General features: G+C 32.5%; 1 protein-coding gene across 3 annotated transcripts in view; it reads right to left on the bottom strand.

Moving 5' to 3' along the window:
• Positions 1-18,660, bottom strand: part of LOC129004899 (RNA-binding protein Raly-like) — a 275,020-nt gene that overhangs the window by 115,588 nt on the left and 140,772 nt on the right. For all 3 annotated transcript variants that reach the window (XM_054433595.1, XM_054433593.1, XM_054433594.1), the window contains one exon: positions 14,812-14,919. In XM_054433595.1, the coding sequence (XP_054289570.1) occupies positions 14,812-14,919 (108 nt within the window). The remainder of the gene's footprint in view (positions 1-14,811; positions 14,920-18,660) is intronic.

Below are 18,660 nucleotides of genomic sequence, written 5' to 3'. Positions count from 1 at the left end.
TTATTACAAATTAAAAACTTATCATTTGAAATTGGCTAAATGATTAAAATCAAATACAAAAATTGTAAGTAGCAGTATAATTGGACATAATAGTAATAACAACTAACAAATATTATATCTCACACCATATATCTAAGACTCCAATGTTCTGATTAACTGAATTTATTCCGTACATGATGTTCGGTATGAGAGGTTAAAAGGATAAGACCACGAGGTCCTCAGCTCATCCAAATAATATTTTCAATTCACTCCTTTCCTCCGAAACTGGTTAACATTATATTTACAAAGTTAAGATACAAAGTTATATACAAAGTTTGCATTTCAGGGTCTAAAATACGTAATGACGCGAATTTGCCCCTGAAGATGTGAAACCTTTTTTATCTTGGCACTTAAAATCTCTAGTTTTGAAAAAATATGAAAAAAGCTTTTTAAAAATTCTAAATAGCTACGTCATTTATAAATTGGAATAACACTTGTGTTAAAACTGCAAGTGTCACAATAAGACTCTCATGTATAAGGATCAACTATCATAGGATATTACCTCAAATAAGTAACTATATAGAATATTTAGGATGGAGCTAATGCAATCAAAATCACAAACCGAGGAGTAATGAAAAGAACAATATGTACCTCGGGGAGTAAGCCAGCTAGTTTGTTAATAGTAGTTTACGCAACGATTGCGTAAAGATAGTGTTAAAGACACGAGGAGAAAATTTAAGGTTATGCGAGAGCCTTGGCGAGTGCCTTAAAAACTTCTACGAGTGTCGTTAACACTATTTACGCGAGTTGCTTACACTACTTTACCTACGACGGTGTTTTAATTGCTAAAAATCACTACTCATAACTTCTAAAGAGAGGTTATGTTTTTGTTTATAATTTCTAATTGCCACTGACAGTGATGCAACGGAACATTGTATCAAATACTAATTGCACCAATCAACAATTAAATTGGCCTGATCAGCTGATTAGTTGAATTTCGAATCATTACAATTTTACTTCTCCTCTCTCAATCCTTGAACCTCATTGGTCCGTTACCCGTGTTGTTATGAGTAAAACTATGCTGTTATGAATGTAAACAATACTGATATGAGATACTTTTCAATTCTAAGAACTGTACTGAAACGGCTACTTTAAAAACCGGTCGTAGGTAAATGTCTTTTCACCACGCGACGCAATGTTGAAAACAACGGTTATTGCATTGTGATGTCAAGAAACATGCGTTCAAAAACCTCCACATGACGTTATGTAACAACTACCTGTCAACGTTGATAAAAATATAAGCTAAAAGACAGATCTGTTACGGTTTTGTAATCCGCATGTAATAAATTAAAAATTCCTCACGGGCAGTGCCAGACTTATAATTTGAATAGCTAAAACACATTCAAGCAGGTCAGAGTGCGTTATTTTTTAACTAGTTGGTAGTAAACTAGAAATAAGTCTTTGTTGTTTATTATGTACGTCAAAGAGCTAAGACGGCCTAATTCGTTACCAACCACTTAGTTAGAGATTCTGTTTGCTTCTTGCAAGTTTCCAACTGTTTAGATTAAACGTAGGATGAGTTCAAAATCAAATTAATTTGGATAACTGCAACCAATTATCATAGAGATCATAGAGACTTGTAGTTTTAAACAAACTACTACCATCAGCCTGAATTGTTATTTTAGTGTAAAATTGTATCACTTATGAATGACAACAAATAGCCTACAATTTATATTTGAAATTCAATAAAATCACGGAATGGTAAAAGAAGTTTAACATGATTATGAATCACGAGATTACAAGCTGTACTGTTAGTGAAAATAATTTTATTTGCAACTCTATTATGCGATTTCTATCCACTATAAAATTTAAAATAACTTTTTTTTTTTATAGAGTAGATATGTTTTGATATCTTACTCCGCACTAGAGGTCGTCCCGTGGTCAAAACTTCTACCAAAATATGTAATGTACAGACTTCTCTATTTTCACGCCACGCTGTGAATAAAACATGTGATTGGAATTTCTTCCATTTGTTTTCATTTTCTGTTTATATTTCGTTGTTATTTCGTCACCAACATGGAAACCCATAAGGCCCGTGTCATAATTTATTTAAAATTTTATTAATAATTTGTTGTGCTTATTTTAAAGCCTATATGAATTTATGAAGGGATTCTGCACATCTACAGGCAAACATATTTCTAACAGTATGCGTAGATTTTCCCTGTGCTGCACACGAGCTTAGAAAAAATGTTTTCAAGAAAGATGCTTGCCTCCAACTATTAAAAAATTCCTCTAATTGAGAGTACTAAACATATTACTTATTCTTAATCCTTGGATCTTTAGGGAAAGTAATTCTTGGTTTGTCAATAGATATGTTACTATTGAGGTCATTAATAAATTACCACTGCCGATTGACTTAGGAAGTCCTACGACTCGTTGGTAGAGTCTGTTTTTCATATGAATATACAATAAGATTATACGGCTTGCAAAACTAATCAAAAATGAATACTTGCACTGTAATACTTGTATTTACTATACAAGTGTAAATTATATCAAATCGTGGAAAACGTATATTTCTATTAAATTTACTATGTACGCCCCAACACGTAATTATGCTATTCAAGAAGTTATTTTACGCTTTTCATTCACACGATTTTTTCCTAATTGTTAGCTTATGACATTTTTTAAAAGTAAAGCTAAGTTCAGATTCTTCTAATTCCATTTAAGTCATTATTTGCATTGTACAAAATTAAATTTTATTTATTGTAAAACTAAAGGAGAAACATTGATGGGTTAATAAATACTGTAGTTAGTATAATGTTTAATTAATCAAGATTTCACTGATGCCAACCAATGGTGGATTACTCCTCTATGGAACAATTAATTCACTTAAACTTTACAGGATCATTAGTCGATCGAAGACAGGTTGGAGAGCATCTGCAGTTAACAGCAATTACACGGAGGCAGCAAGGACAATTACTTGGGAGGGGGGGAGTTACAACAGAAAATGAGGGGGGAGAAGACTATCCGAGACAAAACAATGACGTCATCTACTGCTTGATCTTAGTCTAATTCCCCGTTGTTTTAAAACAACCCCTTATTAAATAAGTAATCTATAATCAATAACGATTCAAAAATTTTACTGTCAAGAAAAATATGCTTAGTACAAAAAAATACCACGAATTTACTACATTATAAAAATAACCGGGTTTAGTGTTTCATCAGAAAACAGCATGTGCTGTATGGAATAAACTAATAATCCAACTATTTTAATTTCATAAATCTATTGGATATTGTTTGACGTTCGGGGAAAGATTCTAGGGCAATAATATCAGGTTTTACAACAAGATTAAATTGAATTGAAAAGCGGAAGAAGATTAGATCAAATCCCCTTTGGAGGTTTTTCGGGTAAAAAAGGCAAGATTCAAAATAAAGACTCAGCCACTGTAAAAAAAAGGTTAGATGACAAGTTTATATAAGTTAAGTATAAGTTTAGGCTAGATTGAGTCGCAGTATTGTATTTTTGTAACTTAAACCCGTAAGCAAATACTTACATTTATCAATAAGTTGTAGATTTATTATGTACCTAAATCAAAAAATTGCAATATAAGTTTAGTTACTAATACTATTTTTTTATGTTGGATGGAGTTTAGTTACTTTTTTCTAGAAAGACTTTAAAATGAGTATAAAAAGTCCCTCTAAAATGTAAGCAAATTTTCACCGGTGAAAATGAAATCATGTGGTGAAGGAGGCGCCCTCGGGAAATACGGCAACAACGACTTTATAAACAAACAGATTTGTTTTTGTCTTCTTTGTCGGGTATATTTCTCTTTGATATACATTCAGTCGACCCTTTTGATTCGGGGAACAAATCTTCATAATAATTCAGCCTATTTATAGTCAAAGTTTTCTTCGTAAAGTAATCTGTAAAAACAGTATTGGTAAAACTGTTTGTATTGAATAAAATGCGTTGTTTTCATATTTTAAATATGATGGATTTTCATATTATAGGGGTTAAACATTATTCTATGAGAGCAAAATTTAGTCTAAGAGTTTTTAGTTAGTTTTAAATTATTCCCTTAACATAATTGAACACAATAAATAGCAAATATATTTCACTAATGTATTTACAGCTTACAATCCTTAAGACTAAAACTTCAAATTAATCGTCTTTAAAGACAACTTTCACTTTTGTGATACATTGCCTGTAATTTCTGAGAGAACCAAAACCGCTTCGTGGTTTAAACTTACAATGAGCGGTTTTTGTGGTGTACCTCGTGGGGGAAAAGTTTTAATGTCACCTAACCCAAGGTTGGTAGATTGTTTGTAAATATTAATTTACTATATCAAGGCTCTTATAAAGTTCTGCATAATATTAATTACTTGTTAATTTGCCATTAAATGTATAAATTTAAAAACAAATTTAACTACTTACGGTTATACTACTACGACAAAATAAGTTTGTTTATCCTTGATGTATACTACATAACCACAATAATGCGGCTACAGCACGGGATTTCTGATCTAACTAGTGTTAAATTCATAGCCTGAAAATCATTTATAGAGTTTGGCATGCAATAAAACCAAGACCCATTAGATTGTAGCTCACCTTAGAAAGAATGTGAGAATAATTGAAATAGGAAGAAAAATAAATGAACCTGGCGTCTAGAAAAGATAAGTCTCCTAAGACAGGAAAAATGACTCAGTATGGGAGCTCTTCTACGAGAAGAAGCATTACAATTATAGTCCTAACACCTAGAGTAACTTCTTAGAAAGTCTCAAAGTTCTTCATTTAGAAAAATATTTTTTTTACTAATCCCACCCAAACAATGTATAATTTGATCAAGATGGGCAGCTAATATATTAAAAGCTCTCGGAGAATCTAGAACATTTTAATTTATTTTTAATACACGCGTTAACCCGTGTTAGAGCTTTTGAAAAAAAGTTATGTTTCATCTTTGCCCAGTACTGTAACATAATGAAATATGATGTCGTCCTCTTTCATGTGTTATGCAAGCATGGATGTGTGTATGTACGTGTGTGTATGTGTGTGTTGTGTACATACTCTAGTGGCGTGGTTACAAGCCATTAACATCGGACACCAACCCCATGCCTCAATTTCATACGAGAATGGTTATCATACAAATGCCTATCATTTGCTACTTTTCATCATTTAAGTTATATCCTACCTTTTTCTGACTGTATTGTTGCACTGTTTAATCACAAGAAAAACGGACCTATAAATAATTAAATCGTGTTCTTATTTAATTTGTTAGCATATTTATCATATTTTGCTAAGAAAACTAATTCCAAAAAATTGGAATTAAGCCAAACTCAAAAGGTATTAATTGCCCGTAAAGTTTAAATTAAAAAACAAATGTTTTTTTTCCTACAGAAGCAATAAAAAGTCATTATGTAATACATTTCATTTAATGCTCTACCTTTACATTCTTGGACGCTAGGTTCTAGCCCAGGACTGTTTTACATAAACTTCAGGCTCGATTTGGATGGTTATAGCATTATCACTTAAATAAGATGTAATACAAAATAAGATCATTCTTAGATACGCCATATTCATGGCATTTTAATGACCCCACCCCATAAATAATGATGAGACAAACTAAAATTCTAGGGATACAAATACAAATTTCATGTTAACGTCATCAAGACTACTTTATACCTAAATAACCTAAAGCTGGATACGAATGATTATTTACTTGGCCAAAAGTGTTTGGGCTTAAATATATGTAAACCTAAAGGGTGTTTTTGTTGCAGAATTTCAATTTGTACACTTTTTTGGATCAGATCAATACAATTTTAAAACAAAATTCCTTACTAGATGGCAAGCTTGGTTTGGTAATTACTATGTAAATGGCTTCAGTAGGTAACCGGTTCAACCATGATATAAGTCAGTGTGAGATTCCGTGTCTTAAAATCGGGCACAGGGTGTCATCGATCATTGGGCTTGTAATGGAATTGTCCTACTAGGGAAACCACTGGTAGTGGAGGGTCCAAAGCCAAGCTTTCTTTGCTTTATTAAAAAAACTATAACTCTGTAATGTATTTTAGGTCATAAAAGTGGATGTTATAGGTATTAGGAATATTTGCTTTATTTATAAAAGTATAAATTAAAAGTTAGTATAACTAACTGTACTATTTTTGCGCGTGTGGATTGGTTGGATACGATTATATTTCTATAATACCAACACATCAGAGGTTCATGGTGCGTATCTTAAGACAAATATGGGTAAAGTATAATGTTGAATAAATAAGAGCTTATTATCTAACTAAAACTAACCTGATCTATAGCCAGGAGTGTTTAATAAACGCCCAATGACAAAGGAATGTTATTACAGTTTTAAAATCATCAACACCGAAGTTTGAATTGCGACATTAAAAATCGTCGTACTAAGACGAAACCATCACATCACACTATTTCAATGGAATTGGAAAAAAATCTGGATAATACGTTAACTAAGCGTTCCACAGTATAGAGAACGCCTAAATAAGGTTGTCACAAAATTTAATTTAAAAGGGGAAAAATTCAATCGGATCAGGTGTTGGTGATGGTTCTTTGATCTCAGTTTATCACAGCACAAAGCTGGGCCTTGCGGGCTCTGTAAAAATGTTATGTCAACTACACGTATGCAAGGCTGCACTGCCAGTGAAGTTCTTAAGTATGCGCATGAAATGTTTAACTAAACAATGTATTATTTTTAAGCAGTTCTGAAACGAGTATGATGTTGATATTTTATGTTTTGTGAACTATATCCAATCATAAACCGTAGCCTACTTGGTCAAGATACTTTTTGGGATAGATTGGTTACTAAGCCACGGGAATTATGTTTTTACACTCGGGTCCAAATCCCACCAATGATAAATGAATATCAAAAAATCACATCTTATAGTGGTGTTGAATATTTTAATAGCTTGCCTGACAATTTAAAAAATATAACTAATTTTAATTCATTTAAAAATGTTTGAAATTATTTTTCACCAACAGACCCTTGTATAAAAATTAGAAGATTTTTTCCGACTTCCTGAAATTTGATATTTTGATAGTAACAATATTCTCTGTAAGTAGTCTTAAGTTTAGTATTGTGTTTTTATAACTGACTCCATTCTGTAGACTATGTGCAATATGAATAAAGTTATTTTGATTGATTAATTGATATGTTAATGTAGGCCTATTTGTATGATAATGCTAACTAGGTCCATGGTTTTGAGTTCATCTTAAGCTTTACATTGTTTTATGGCAGCCTATGAAAGAAGGGTTTAGAGTAAAAAGCTTGTTATCTAATAGATAACTTCATTTACTCTCACTTACAAACATCTTAATATTTACATAATATTGTGTTCAAAGTGTTGCGTAACTATGTAACCTTATATGTATTTAAGTGAACCATTCCTAATTAAAAAATATTTTAGATTATTTTTTAGGACTTTGAGTATTTAACAATTTTGCGCTAAATATCATATTCTCAAAACATGACGTAAAAATAAATAAAAACAACTCATTTTTTACCCCCTTCACCTAAAACCAACGCAATGTTGTAACTTTTGATCGATCATTATTTTTATTTTACTGAACAATTTGGAGTCAAATTAACTTTCACTTTGGATGTTGAGGTGTGGGTAAAATATTTAGACAATGAGTACTATATTAAAGTCGTTTTTATCATCTATAGTAATCAGATGCATTTTTCATGATAACAAGAACTGGTTAACACTGGTATCGTACGTATTTGTTATTGTTTAAAGTGCCATTCAATCTAATCATTGGATTGTTCAACTTTAGCCTCTCGTAATACAAAACCGCAATTCCAAAACCCACGTTTCTGAAAGGTGAGCGAACTAGGTTCAAATAATATTCACTTATTACATCAGTGGCTACGAATCAACAAGTGAGTCTGTTCCCAGTCTGGCGATGTCGCATTCACCATTCACCAAACTCCGATATCTTTATTGTATACAGAAAATTGATCGCATTCGTCAATTTATATCCTTACTGTAACTGTTTTTACAAACATTAAAATGCATATTTAATTGTGAATTGACTGTGTAAATTTTACACTACATACAGTTTTGATGTTGTGACCACAATTTGTATAGATTTTTTTACACACCTTAAACAAATACCAGGTTCAAATACCTTTGAATGGAATTTTATATTATACGTTTTGCACCAAGAGGTGGTTTTGAGGCTGCAAGAAGTCCAAGTCATTGTCTACGCACTAGCTATAAAAAAATTGTTATCACAAATAATGATTTCTCCTAACCTACTATAACTATTTTTAGCATAATAGTGTTGATTAAATAAGTAGGCCTTACTTAATAAAATAAAGCAATAAACTAGGAGAATACCATACATCTTCCAAACTCAAAAACGTGTTTGCAAAACCCGATTCTTTCGATTATGAAATTACGAACCGAAACATCTTATAGTGGTGAAAAACAATTACTGTACGGATATATTCAATTTAATATTGACCTGACCCCTCTACATTTAATAACTTGCAGGTGCTGCGGTGTGCGTGCATATTAGTAGTAAGGTTATTAATTTGTACGAAGCCGTGCCTCCCTGTACCAGCCGCCTGGTCTATTGCTCTACCCCAACTCTGGCCATATCTGTAGTGCAATGTCTAATTTGCAAACGGAGTGCACATTTAACCGACCATGAAACCCAAATATACCACAGCCTATACGTAATCTTATGTTTACTTGTGCTAATTTACATGTGTATTACTTTTGAGAGGTTTGTGCTTCTCCAACCGAAGTCATAAATATTTTTGTTCAATATTCTAGGTATTTATAGTTTGGTACCTGGTACCTGTAACTAGCTAATTTTAGTTTTAAACACCCCTAACCAAGTAGTAGTCCATGTCAATCTTTGTCTAACAAAAAAATAATATGGTTGAAATAAAAAATTGCCAAGTTATTTCCAGCTTTATGAAGCAAATAATCACTGCTTCTTTTGAGTCATGGAATCGTGCTAACCCACCCCTGTAATGCGGTTACAGGAAACGTTTCGCGAAGTACACATTATTGTCCGGATTTCAGTTGCACTTTAACATGGCCAATCGAAAACCAGTTCTCAGTTTATTCCCAGCAGGTTCACCTTCACAAATCAGTTAAAAACCAGCCGCATGTCAATAATTATTGCTGCTGTTGGATCGTATATTAAATCAAATCATCTTTATTTCGCACATAAAAACAGTTTAATAGCGTTTCAAGAATGTATATAAACGTATTTTAAAAGGATGCTGTATGTATGGTATCGATTCTCTATAAGCTGCCTATATAAAAATTTAAATATAAATTATAGTTTCTGAGACAGATATGTGAAGGTGTGATATGTGATATGATATGTGATACATGAATACGTTATGGTAGATTTTAAGGGGTTTTTAAAAATGACTATTACTTTAGAGAAGTTTTAATAAAAGTATTTCAAAGTGGAGATAATTACCAAGAAATATTAAAAGGAGTCAGCTTTTTAAAAGGTATAGGTGCAAATAGCTCCGCCTACTAGTTCAAGTATTACGACCTGTATACAATATACATCCATCGTTGTATTTTAAGAATTGCATTTTGCGTAAGAGGCTGTGAGTTATTGGTGACATCGACTCCCAGCTCACGTAGGCAGCGTAGTGCTTTCTTCCAACCGTAATAATAATACCTCAAAGATATCAATACAAATGTAAAACAATACGCTGTGATAAAATGCTACTCTCATTGGTCTACTATTTAACGTGATAACGTACCTGAAGACTAATGTGAAACCCGTTATTCTTTCACACTTTAATATGCCCAATAAGGCCATCCAAAATGTATAAGGAGATATCGCTATTTTTATATTTATATTATTTCGTTCGATACCAGCTATTTACCAATTGACAAAGAGTTAAGAATTTTTACTTATTAATTATTATTACTAGTAATAGTTACATTTGTAGACTTAGCATTAACAAATACGATAGACGAGTTTTCAAGTAACTTGCGTATGTATTGACTGAGTTTTTTGTAAGTTTACACAAATGTCAGTGGTAAAAAAGTTAAGTATTGTCAAACTCATTTTTATTTCTCAAAGAATAAATATTTAATCATTTTCGTCTGTTCACAGCAACCCTTAATTTTAACTTGACAAGCACTTTATATGTACTTGCAGGGTAGAGGGTTCTATGAATTATACATGTTTTGCAGCTTTCTTTCAGTATAATAATTTTTTAAGAAGACACATAGCATGCTTGACGTGTTACACGTGAGATAGCATTGCAGAATGCATTTAGCTGATTGGACGTAAAAATACAGTGAACTAATCGTCTTTCCTGGAATGGAAAATGTTGCTATTGTTTACTTTGTATCTGTATAGTTCCTACTTTCAATTATACGGAATTAAATTATAATTCAAAAGGTATTATGCTACAAAGCTTAAGTTACAAACACTCTCAAAGGGATGTATCTTCTTTTAAAACGCAGTATACGCAATTTGATTATTATAAATGCGCAATGGGTCTTGAATTTCATGTAAAACTATATTTTTTTATGTAACGATGTCGATATTAATAATGTGGTACACAAACCTTTGACCGTTTTAAACTTTGATAACAAGAATGGTTCTAGAGGCAAAACATTGTCTTGTGGCCGTTGCGTTCCTCACAAGAAGTGGACCTAATAGATTAGATACCATTCTAATAGATTTCGAACTAGTGTGATGAGAAAAGAAACTTCTGTAGTTTGTAGTAGTCAGTACAATCTAACTAGATGAGTTACACGGTATTGTAGTATGTATTGACAACAACCAGCCAACAATCATACCAGGCGAGTTTCACAGTATTGTAGTTTGTATTGCCCACAACAATCACACTAAGTGAGTTAATCAGGTTTGTAGTATGTATTGGCCACAACAATCACAATAAGTGAGTTACTCCGGTTTGTAGTATGTTTTACCAACAATAATTTTAAGTTAGTTACTCAGTATTTTAGTATGTATTGAGCCCAACAATCATACTAGGTGAGTTACACAGTATTGCAGTATGCATTTACCACGACAATCATACTAGCTGAGTTGCACAGTATTGTAGTTTGTATTGGCCACAGCAATAATTTTAAGTTTAGTTACTCAGTATTTTAGTATGTATTGAGCCCAACAATCATACTAGGTGAGTTACACAGTATTGCAGTATGTATTGACCACGACAATCATTCTAGCTGAGTTGCACAAGTATGCATTGACCACAGCAATTAATTATCCTAGGTAAGTTGCACAATATTTTGGTATGTATTGACCACAACAGTTATATTAGGTGAGGTACTTAGTATTTGTAGTATGTATTGATCACAACAATCACACTAAGTGAGTTACTCAGGTTTGTAGAATGTTTTGGCCACAACAATAGTTTTAAGTTAGTTACTCAGTATTTTAGTATGTATTGAGCGCAACAATTATACTAGATAAGTTACTCAGTATCTTTGTATGTATTGACCACAATCATACTAGGTGAGTTACGCAGTATTGTCAGGCTGGAAGTGTGGTAGCAACTCCTTGGTACGTGCTCTGTGTAACAACAATCACTCTTGGGGCTATAACTCTCCTTCTGTTTTCTGTAATAAACACTGGGAATTTCATATAAAACTTGGTATTTCGATATAAATTCAAATTTTCGTTGTTAAGTGTATCAAAAATAATAGCTAAGTTTAGTAGTAGTATTTTTAAGGTACGATTGTTCAAACAAACCATATCGTTTAAAGTAACAGATAGCTAAATAGAACCAAATGAAACATTTAATAGTGTTATGAATTATTACATAGCATAGCAGGCACAAGTCTTTGATATTTGATGTTGAGGTTTTAAATTTTTCAAAAATGTCTCTTATAATTAAAAGTCTCTATGGAACTATAATCTTGGGTGAAAATTAATTCAATTTGAAATCAATTGTCAACAAACCATAAACTATATTTTTATCTAAAAACAAGTATTATTATACAATGTCTCAACTTTGCCACTGAGGATGCCACTTCAAAGTATTGTACAACATTGTATGGTAAACAATATTTTTAAAATCATAAAAGGCTATATGACACAACAAGGTTCACACCATCATCATTGTTTCAGGTTTTGAGTGTTTCTATATCTGCATATTTTTAAGACTTGTGATAAAATAGAAATTGAAAAAAATAATTGCCCCTTTTCTGAGTTAACCTTTTGATCATTTAAAATTTTAACTTACTTAATCGATTCCATTTAGTTTTTTTTTTAATACGAAACAGTTATTTCTTATAGTTAGAGTATCAACACAATTATTAATTAAGTAGTGTCAGTGATTAAATAAAACTCCTCCAAACAATACGTTTGTTAAAACTGAGCTTACTTATTGAAAACACATTAGGGTCTGTATTTGAGATGTCGATGTAAACGATACGTTGATAACGCATTGTTACAATTAAATTTATTTATAATATAACTGGAATATTAACGTATATCACCCCGATTGAATACCTTGTGGATAATTAATAACCCAATATTATAAATGATTAAGCATCGGGGTTAAGCTAAGAATTCGAGTCTTATAAAACGCCTTTGATAAAAGTAAATAACTTGATACAGGTAACTTAAAGAAAATCCAATACCTCAACAGTGAAGAAAACTTCACAAACAGTAGAAATGTATTCAACGGTTCATTCGTCCTCTAATAAAAATTTACTATCAGTAATAATTTAAAAGTGCGGTTAAGTCGTTTTATGAAAGAAACAAAAGAAATATAAGATTGATGCAGACATAATAATAAAACTAGCGGTATTATATAAAAGAACAAAGCACCGCTAAGAGACGACCGAACAGTTAGCGTTATGCCTTCTCGCCACGCGATGGAGGGAGATCATGAAAAACATATGCTTCTTGCAGTTGCATCGTTGCATGTATGCAATTCTGTATTTAGTTTTAGTTTTCAGTTTATTTCTTTTAAAGACAAAAATAGACTTACAGACAGATACGACTTACTCCTTGGTATATCAGCATAAAAATAAATACTACTCGTGCAAATAGATCGTATTACTACTGCCATGGTTGAAAATAAAAGGAAATACAGTTTATTTGAATTCTGTGGTTTTAGGGCTTAAATATAATTGGTTTAATTGACCCTGTAGTCCATCCGGTGACTTCTTTTGAAACCTGGTGCGAACAGAAGTTCGAACAACAACAGGTGTTTTAGTAACACATTCCACTTTTTAGCAGTTGTTAAAAAGTTTTTAGCACTTTGTAATAATAGTATAATCTAATGGATTTGAGGCCAACTTAACCTGTGCGTCCACCTTTTGAGAAAACTTAAAAGGTTAAATAGCTACGAGTAATTGAACTTGCTTAATATTGTAAAACTCCCACCAAATAATGTTATACAAATTTAGATTAAATCATGTAAAGAAGCTAAACGTGATGAAGGTTTGTGTTTTATTCTGTTATGTTAACTGTTTTGCGTATAAGTTTTTAGTGTTTAGTTCATATTTCGTATAAGTCTGTATTATGTGTTTAAAATGAATCTTGGGACAATATTTCTTTGTAACATAGCAATATATCGTTTAAAACGGTAGTTTTAGTCTCTGGGGTCAAAAAGTAATCTAGGGTAATTCGGACCTTCCTAGTGTAATTAGCTGGATGTAAGAACCCATGTATATAATTACGCAAATGTAAAATCTTTACCACAAAGACATCGAAGAAAGGTCGGAAATATCTTTATCTTCCTTGGTTTAGTTAGTTTTCACTAACTCATTTTTTATAATAAAAAAAAAACTCCTTAAAATGCCAAGAGAGTTTTTATTACTCATTTTTTTATTATAGAGTTTTAATATTCAACGACTTCTAGGTGTAGTTGTTAGTTTTAACGGGACAAAACGAATGCACCTGAGAATGACGAAGTTTTCACTTTTATTAAATCACATGCAAGGTCTTCAATTTTATCAGTACGGGAGTAACATGGCAACAATTTGATGAAGCCAGAATCATGTTTATAAAAGTTTTACGAAGGAGGAGCACCGAACCTAAGGAAGGGGTTGTTAATTTGACCTAACCACGCAAACTGGAGAATGTATGACACTTGCTTATACTCACAGAAAACAAGAACATTCGCTCACATTATTGATGTCTAAAATACAGGTTTTCTGTATCAAAATATTTACGTAAAAGACTGTAGTTTATCATATCAGAAATGTGAATGATTGAGGGAGTGCATGAGTCAAATTTAAATTACGAGGAGGCCCTTGCCCAAAATCTTCTCTATTTAAAAGGTATAAATAGAACCAAATACAACACGAACAACATTTTACAACGTGAAGAACGACGTGTATTTAGCGATATAGATTAGTGTAAAAGTTGGATTAGGTGTAAAACAAATGGTGCACATAGCTGCACGTACGTAAACATTTCAAAGCTATTCATAAAAAAAATATAATAGTCACTTGCATCCATATAATTTACGTCCTGTGGGCAATATCGCTTTCTCTGAAGTCTTTTTCGTTTCAATTTATTCCTAAAATAAAATATGCTTTGCTAACATCTCCTTTTTTTCGGATTACATACAGTAATGAAATATATTTCAGCTATCAACTCGACTGGGTTAGTGATTAGAACGCAGGTCTTCTACCAAGAATAAATCCAAGTTCGATTTCCCCTAATCACTAATCATGTTCGTGGTGGTGTGTAGAATAAATCTAATTATAGATCCATCCGGAAAACATTCCTTAGGCAAAGAGTGTTAAAGAGCTCCCTCAACCATAGGATACTTTAGTACCTGATTTACTACCAATTTCAGTAATGAATTTAATCTACAAAAGACTCACCTAAGGTCTGTCCCAGCACGGTTCGTCCGTCCTCCCCCAGGCAGGCACTCCGGGCGTCAAAGGGGTTGGTGAATTGTACAAAGGCGTATCCCTTGTGCATGGAAATCCCTGCGAACAAAAAGGCTTTTAGACCCTTGTCCATCCACATACGAAATAGCATTACAAAAAGTGCTGTTGGACAGTAATACACATTAAATGGATATATATGTGGTGCGTGAATATAAATTCACCTAGGATTTCTATGTGGTCATTCTTCTGCTTGTTTTCAGAAGAACAAAAATCTTTATTTTAAACAAAGTCGTAGCCCTATTATTAACTTATTGATAGAGAAAGCTGTAGTTTTTAAGTATAAGTTTATTTAAATCATTTAATTTTCTATCTAGTACAACCAATGACCAAAAAAATAATGTATTTTATCATTACCTTAAAATAGTTTTGCAGAACTTGGTTAAATAATAATTCATTTTCGGCCATGGATAACATGTCTTTAACGGCCTTCAATGTGTTTAATTCAAATACGTACATGAGAATATCTATTCCAGCTTGAAGCCATTACAATTCAGAGATCTCAGTTGATTAAACATAAATGAACCTCGAAAATAATTGTATAAACTCATATTATTGTTAGGGGAAATGATAAGATCGTCCTCAAAATAATTTATTCCTCGCTACACGATAAACTCCCAAAGTTGTATTGGCTCATTTAGAAAGTGTTAAAACTGAGTGACTAATGTGGCATTCACAGTCGTTACAACACGAATTACAGCTATATATTTTATCGCGAACGAAAAAATCTCGACTAATTGAAGTATTTATCTTCTCTAAACATTTTTATATACAATTACTCTTTCTGCCACTTCTTCACCACTAGTTTTCAATAACTCGTCGTATTAATGTCGTAGCTTGAACTTTTATAGGGTAACTTAATGCATTGTGAAAAAAAACTAATTGTTCTTAAATAATTTGTTTTTAAATACCATCCAACTCTCATTGTTTATTTATTTAATAAACAATTGACAAATATATAAATCTTCCAACTAACTAAAACGTATTTTTATCTGGTGGTTTCTGGTTCCGTCTTAAACATACTGTAATGCTAATAATTCCGGTGGTACGAAACTGAACCTGTTAGATTTTATGAATTTATTTATATAAAGTATACCAGCAGCAACAATTACCAAAACCTTCATGTCATTACATTCTACACTTGTTCCTATTTTATTTTATGCTGGTTCCACTAACTAATACTATCGCTATCTAAATCATTTCAAAACCTGCTCGAATTGAACCTTATTGAACTGAATTGTCTGAGTAGCCAAGTTGCCATATGTTTACTTCGTACAATAAAATATGAAAAGTACTAGTTAGATTCAATGCGCCATCGTTTCGGGTTTCAAGAGCGATTTATCATCAAGGTAATTTATTATGCTCTCAGAAAATACAGTATTAGGTATACTTTGAAAAATGTTTTAGACTTTATGTTGGCAGTATGAGTCTAAGCACTTCAATTAAACAGGTGTGTATGTACGTATGTCAGCAAACGTCTGCGTTTACTGCTGTGGCTGTAGCGTTGTGGGTTGTTGGGTTGGGGGGGGGGGAGCGGTTGAGGTTGAGGCTTACACTAATCATTCAACGTCAAACGTCATCGCGCGATCTATCAACAGATGTTGTAGCTTGTGACGTCATTGCACTGGGATGAGGAGACATATTCTATAGATGGATTACAAGAACAACCCACTACAATTAGAAGACGGACCACCGTCTTAATCTACTGTCATACTTTTATAATACTGTGTGAGATGGTATAAGATATGAATTGATTATTGACGTTGAATATAATCTGACAGTAATCCTCATGTAATATAATTATTAGTAATATAATTTACATGTAATCCTCATGCCTTAGACTAATCATGAGATTATTGTGGTATTGTAACCGTGTTTGTTGATGATTGCCTGTTTGCCAATATTCTGTGTCGCAAACTTACTTTGCACTAATCTAAACATGGTATTAAGAAGAAATTTGATTTCTTGTTTTGTTGTACATTTAAGTGAGTTTAAACCTGGTTTTAATTATTAATATATCCTTCATCATTTATTTTGGCAAAGAGTATTGCTTATTATTTCATTTATACCTAAAAGATATATTTTTATTAGTTTAAATATGACGGGTGGTGGATATTGACATTGGGAAAGTAGGTTCGTGCCGTTGATGTGAAAATCGGTGTCACGTCATCTTGAATTGAGTGGAAAGTGAATTTTCATAACTCAGTCACGAGGTGATCGACTATACGTCTTCACCCTCTATATCACACAGCCCTGTTCGTTCCATGATTTGGTCCGTTCCGTTTACCAGCTAAACGTGCCTTGTTCGAGAAGTAAGTGAATGTGTAAGCATTATGATAAATATTATATTCATAAGATTCATTATGGTAAACCATAAACATTTAACATTGTGGTGTAGCAGATTTTTTCATGTAGACTTTCAACACAATTTGATTATTTAGAACCTCGTTACGCTAAAATTTTGCAAAATTTTCGGAAAAGTTTTAATCGCTTTATGATGAGAAACCTAGGTTTCAAAATTTCAACCATTTCGCTAATTTTACGAAATAATACGTAGTTTTACAGCAAGCTAAATCCTAAATCTCTCATCTAAAAATTGCTGGATAAAAAATAGATAAGAAACTTTGAGGACCAATTCTGAACCATTCTAGGATATACCCGCTAATTTACCTCAAAAGGACATTACATAAATTATATTTACCTACGACCGTTTTTTAAGTAGCCGTTTCAGTCCAGTTCTTAGAATTAAAAAAAATTCTCATAACAGCATTGTTTACTTTCACAACAGCATAGTTTTACTCATAACAACACGGGTAACTGACCAATGAGGTTCAAGGGTTGATAGAGAAGAATTAAACTTGTTATGATTCTAACTTCAACTAATCAGCTGTTCAGGCTAGTTTAATTGTCGAGTGGTACAATTTGTGTTTGGTACAACCTTTCGTTGCATCACTGGCATTGGCAATTGGAGGTTATAAACGAAAACATAACCTCTCCTAGAAAATATAAATAGTGATTTGTATTAATTAAAACACTGTCGTAGGTAAAGTAGTGTACGCAACTCGCGTAAATGGTGTTAACGACACTCTTAGAAGTGTTTAAGGCACTCGCCCAGTCTCGTACCTTAAAATGTTCTACTCGTGTCGTTAACACTATCTTTACGCAATCGTTGCGTAAACTACTATTGCATTCAATTGTGTATTAAATATTGTTGGCCAGCTACAACAGTTGTCCACAAACTTCATGTAAAAAAATATATGTCCAAGTTATCGTTGTTAATGTTTTGACAACCTCAACATGAAGAAGCTTGATACCCTAAGCAAGAATGCGAAGAAGGCAACATTATCTCTGAAAGTATAGTATTATACCCGAATAGTAGGTTATAAAATTATCTGATATAAGTATATTTAAATTACCTATCCTTTATATGTTAAATTGGTTCAATACTACACACAAATCTAAATTAGTCGATTTCGGTTATACAACCCGTTTTTAGAGTCGTAAACTTGTGTTCCTGAAGCTATCTACTCCAAGGTTCTTCGTATTAAAGCTTTTAATTGTCTCGGTGTGGTCAAAGTGCTTACCTTGAAAATTCCAAGCAAGATTCGTTATGACGTAAAAACACAAACACAATTTAACCCAAAATCTCAATTCGCACTGCATTTCAGCCTAACTGATGTCCTCGGCAATTACCTCCAGTGACAAGTTGCACACAAGACATATTTTGCGATGGTGAAGGTATGAAGCTCTAGCCAAGTTTATGACAGTACTTGGCTGGAGTAG

This window comes from Macrosteles quadrilineatus, unplaced genomic scaffold (genome assembly GCF_028750875.1).
Source record: "Macrosteles quadrilineatus isolate MER2022 unplaced genomic scaffold, UCM_ALF_1.0 Scaffold_12__1_contigs__length_5162894, whole genome shotgun sequence".
NCBI lineage: Eukaryota > Metazoa > Arthropoda > Insecta > Hemiptera > Cicadellidae > Macrosteles > Macrosteles quadrilineatus.
The sequence above is the reverse complement of the archived record's forward strand: the minus strand, read 5'-3'. Positions and strand labels throughout refer to the sequence as shown.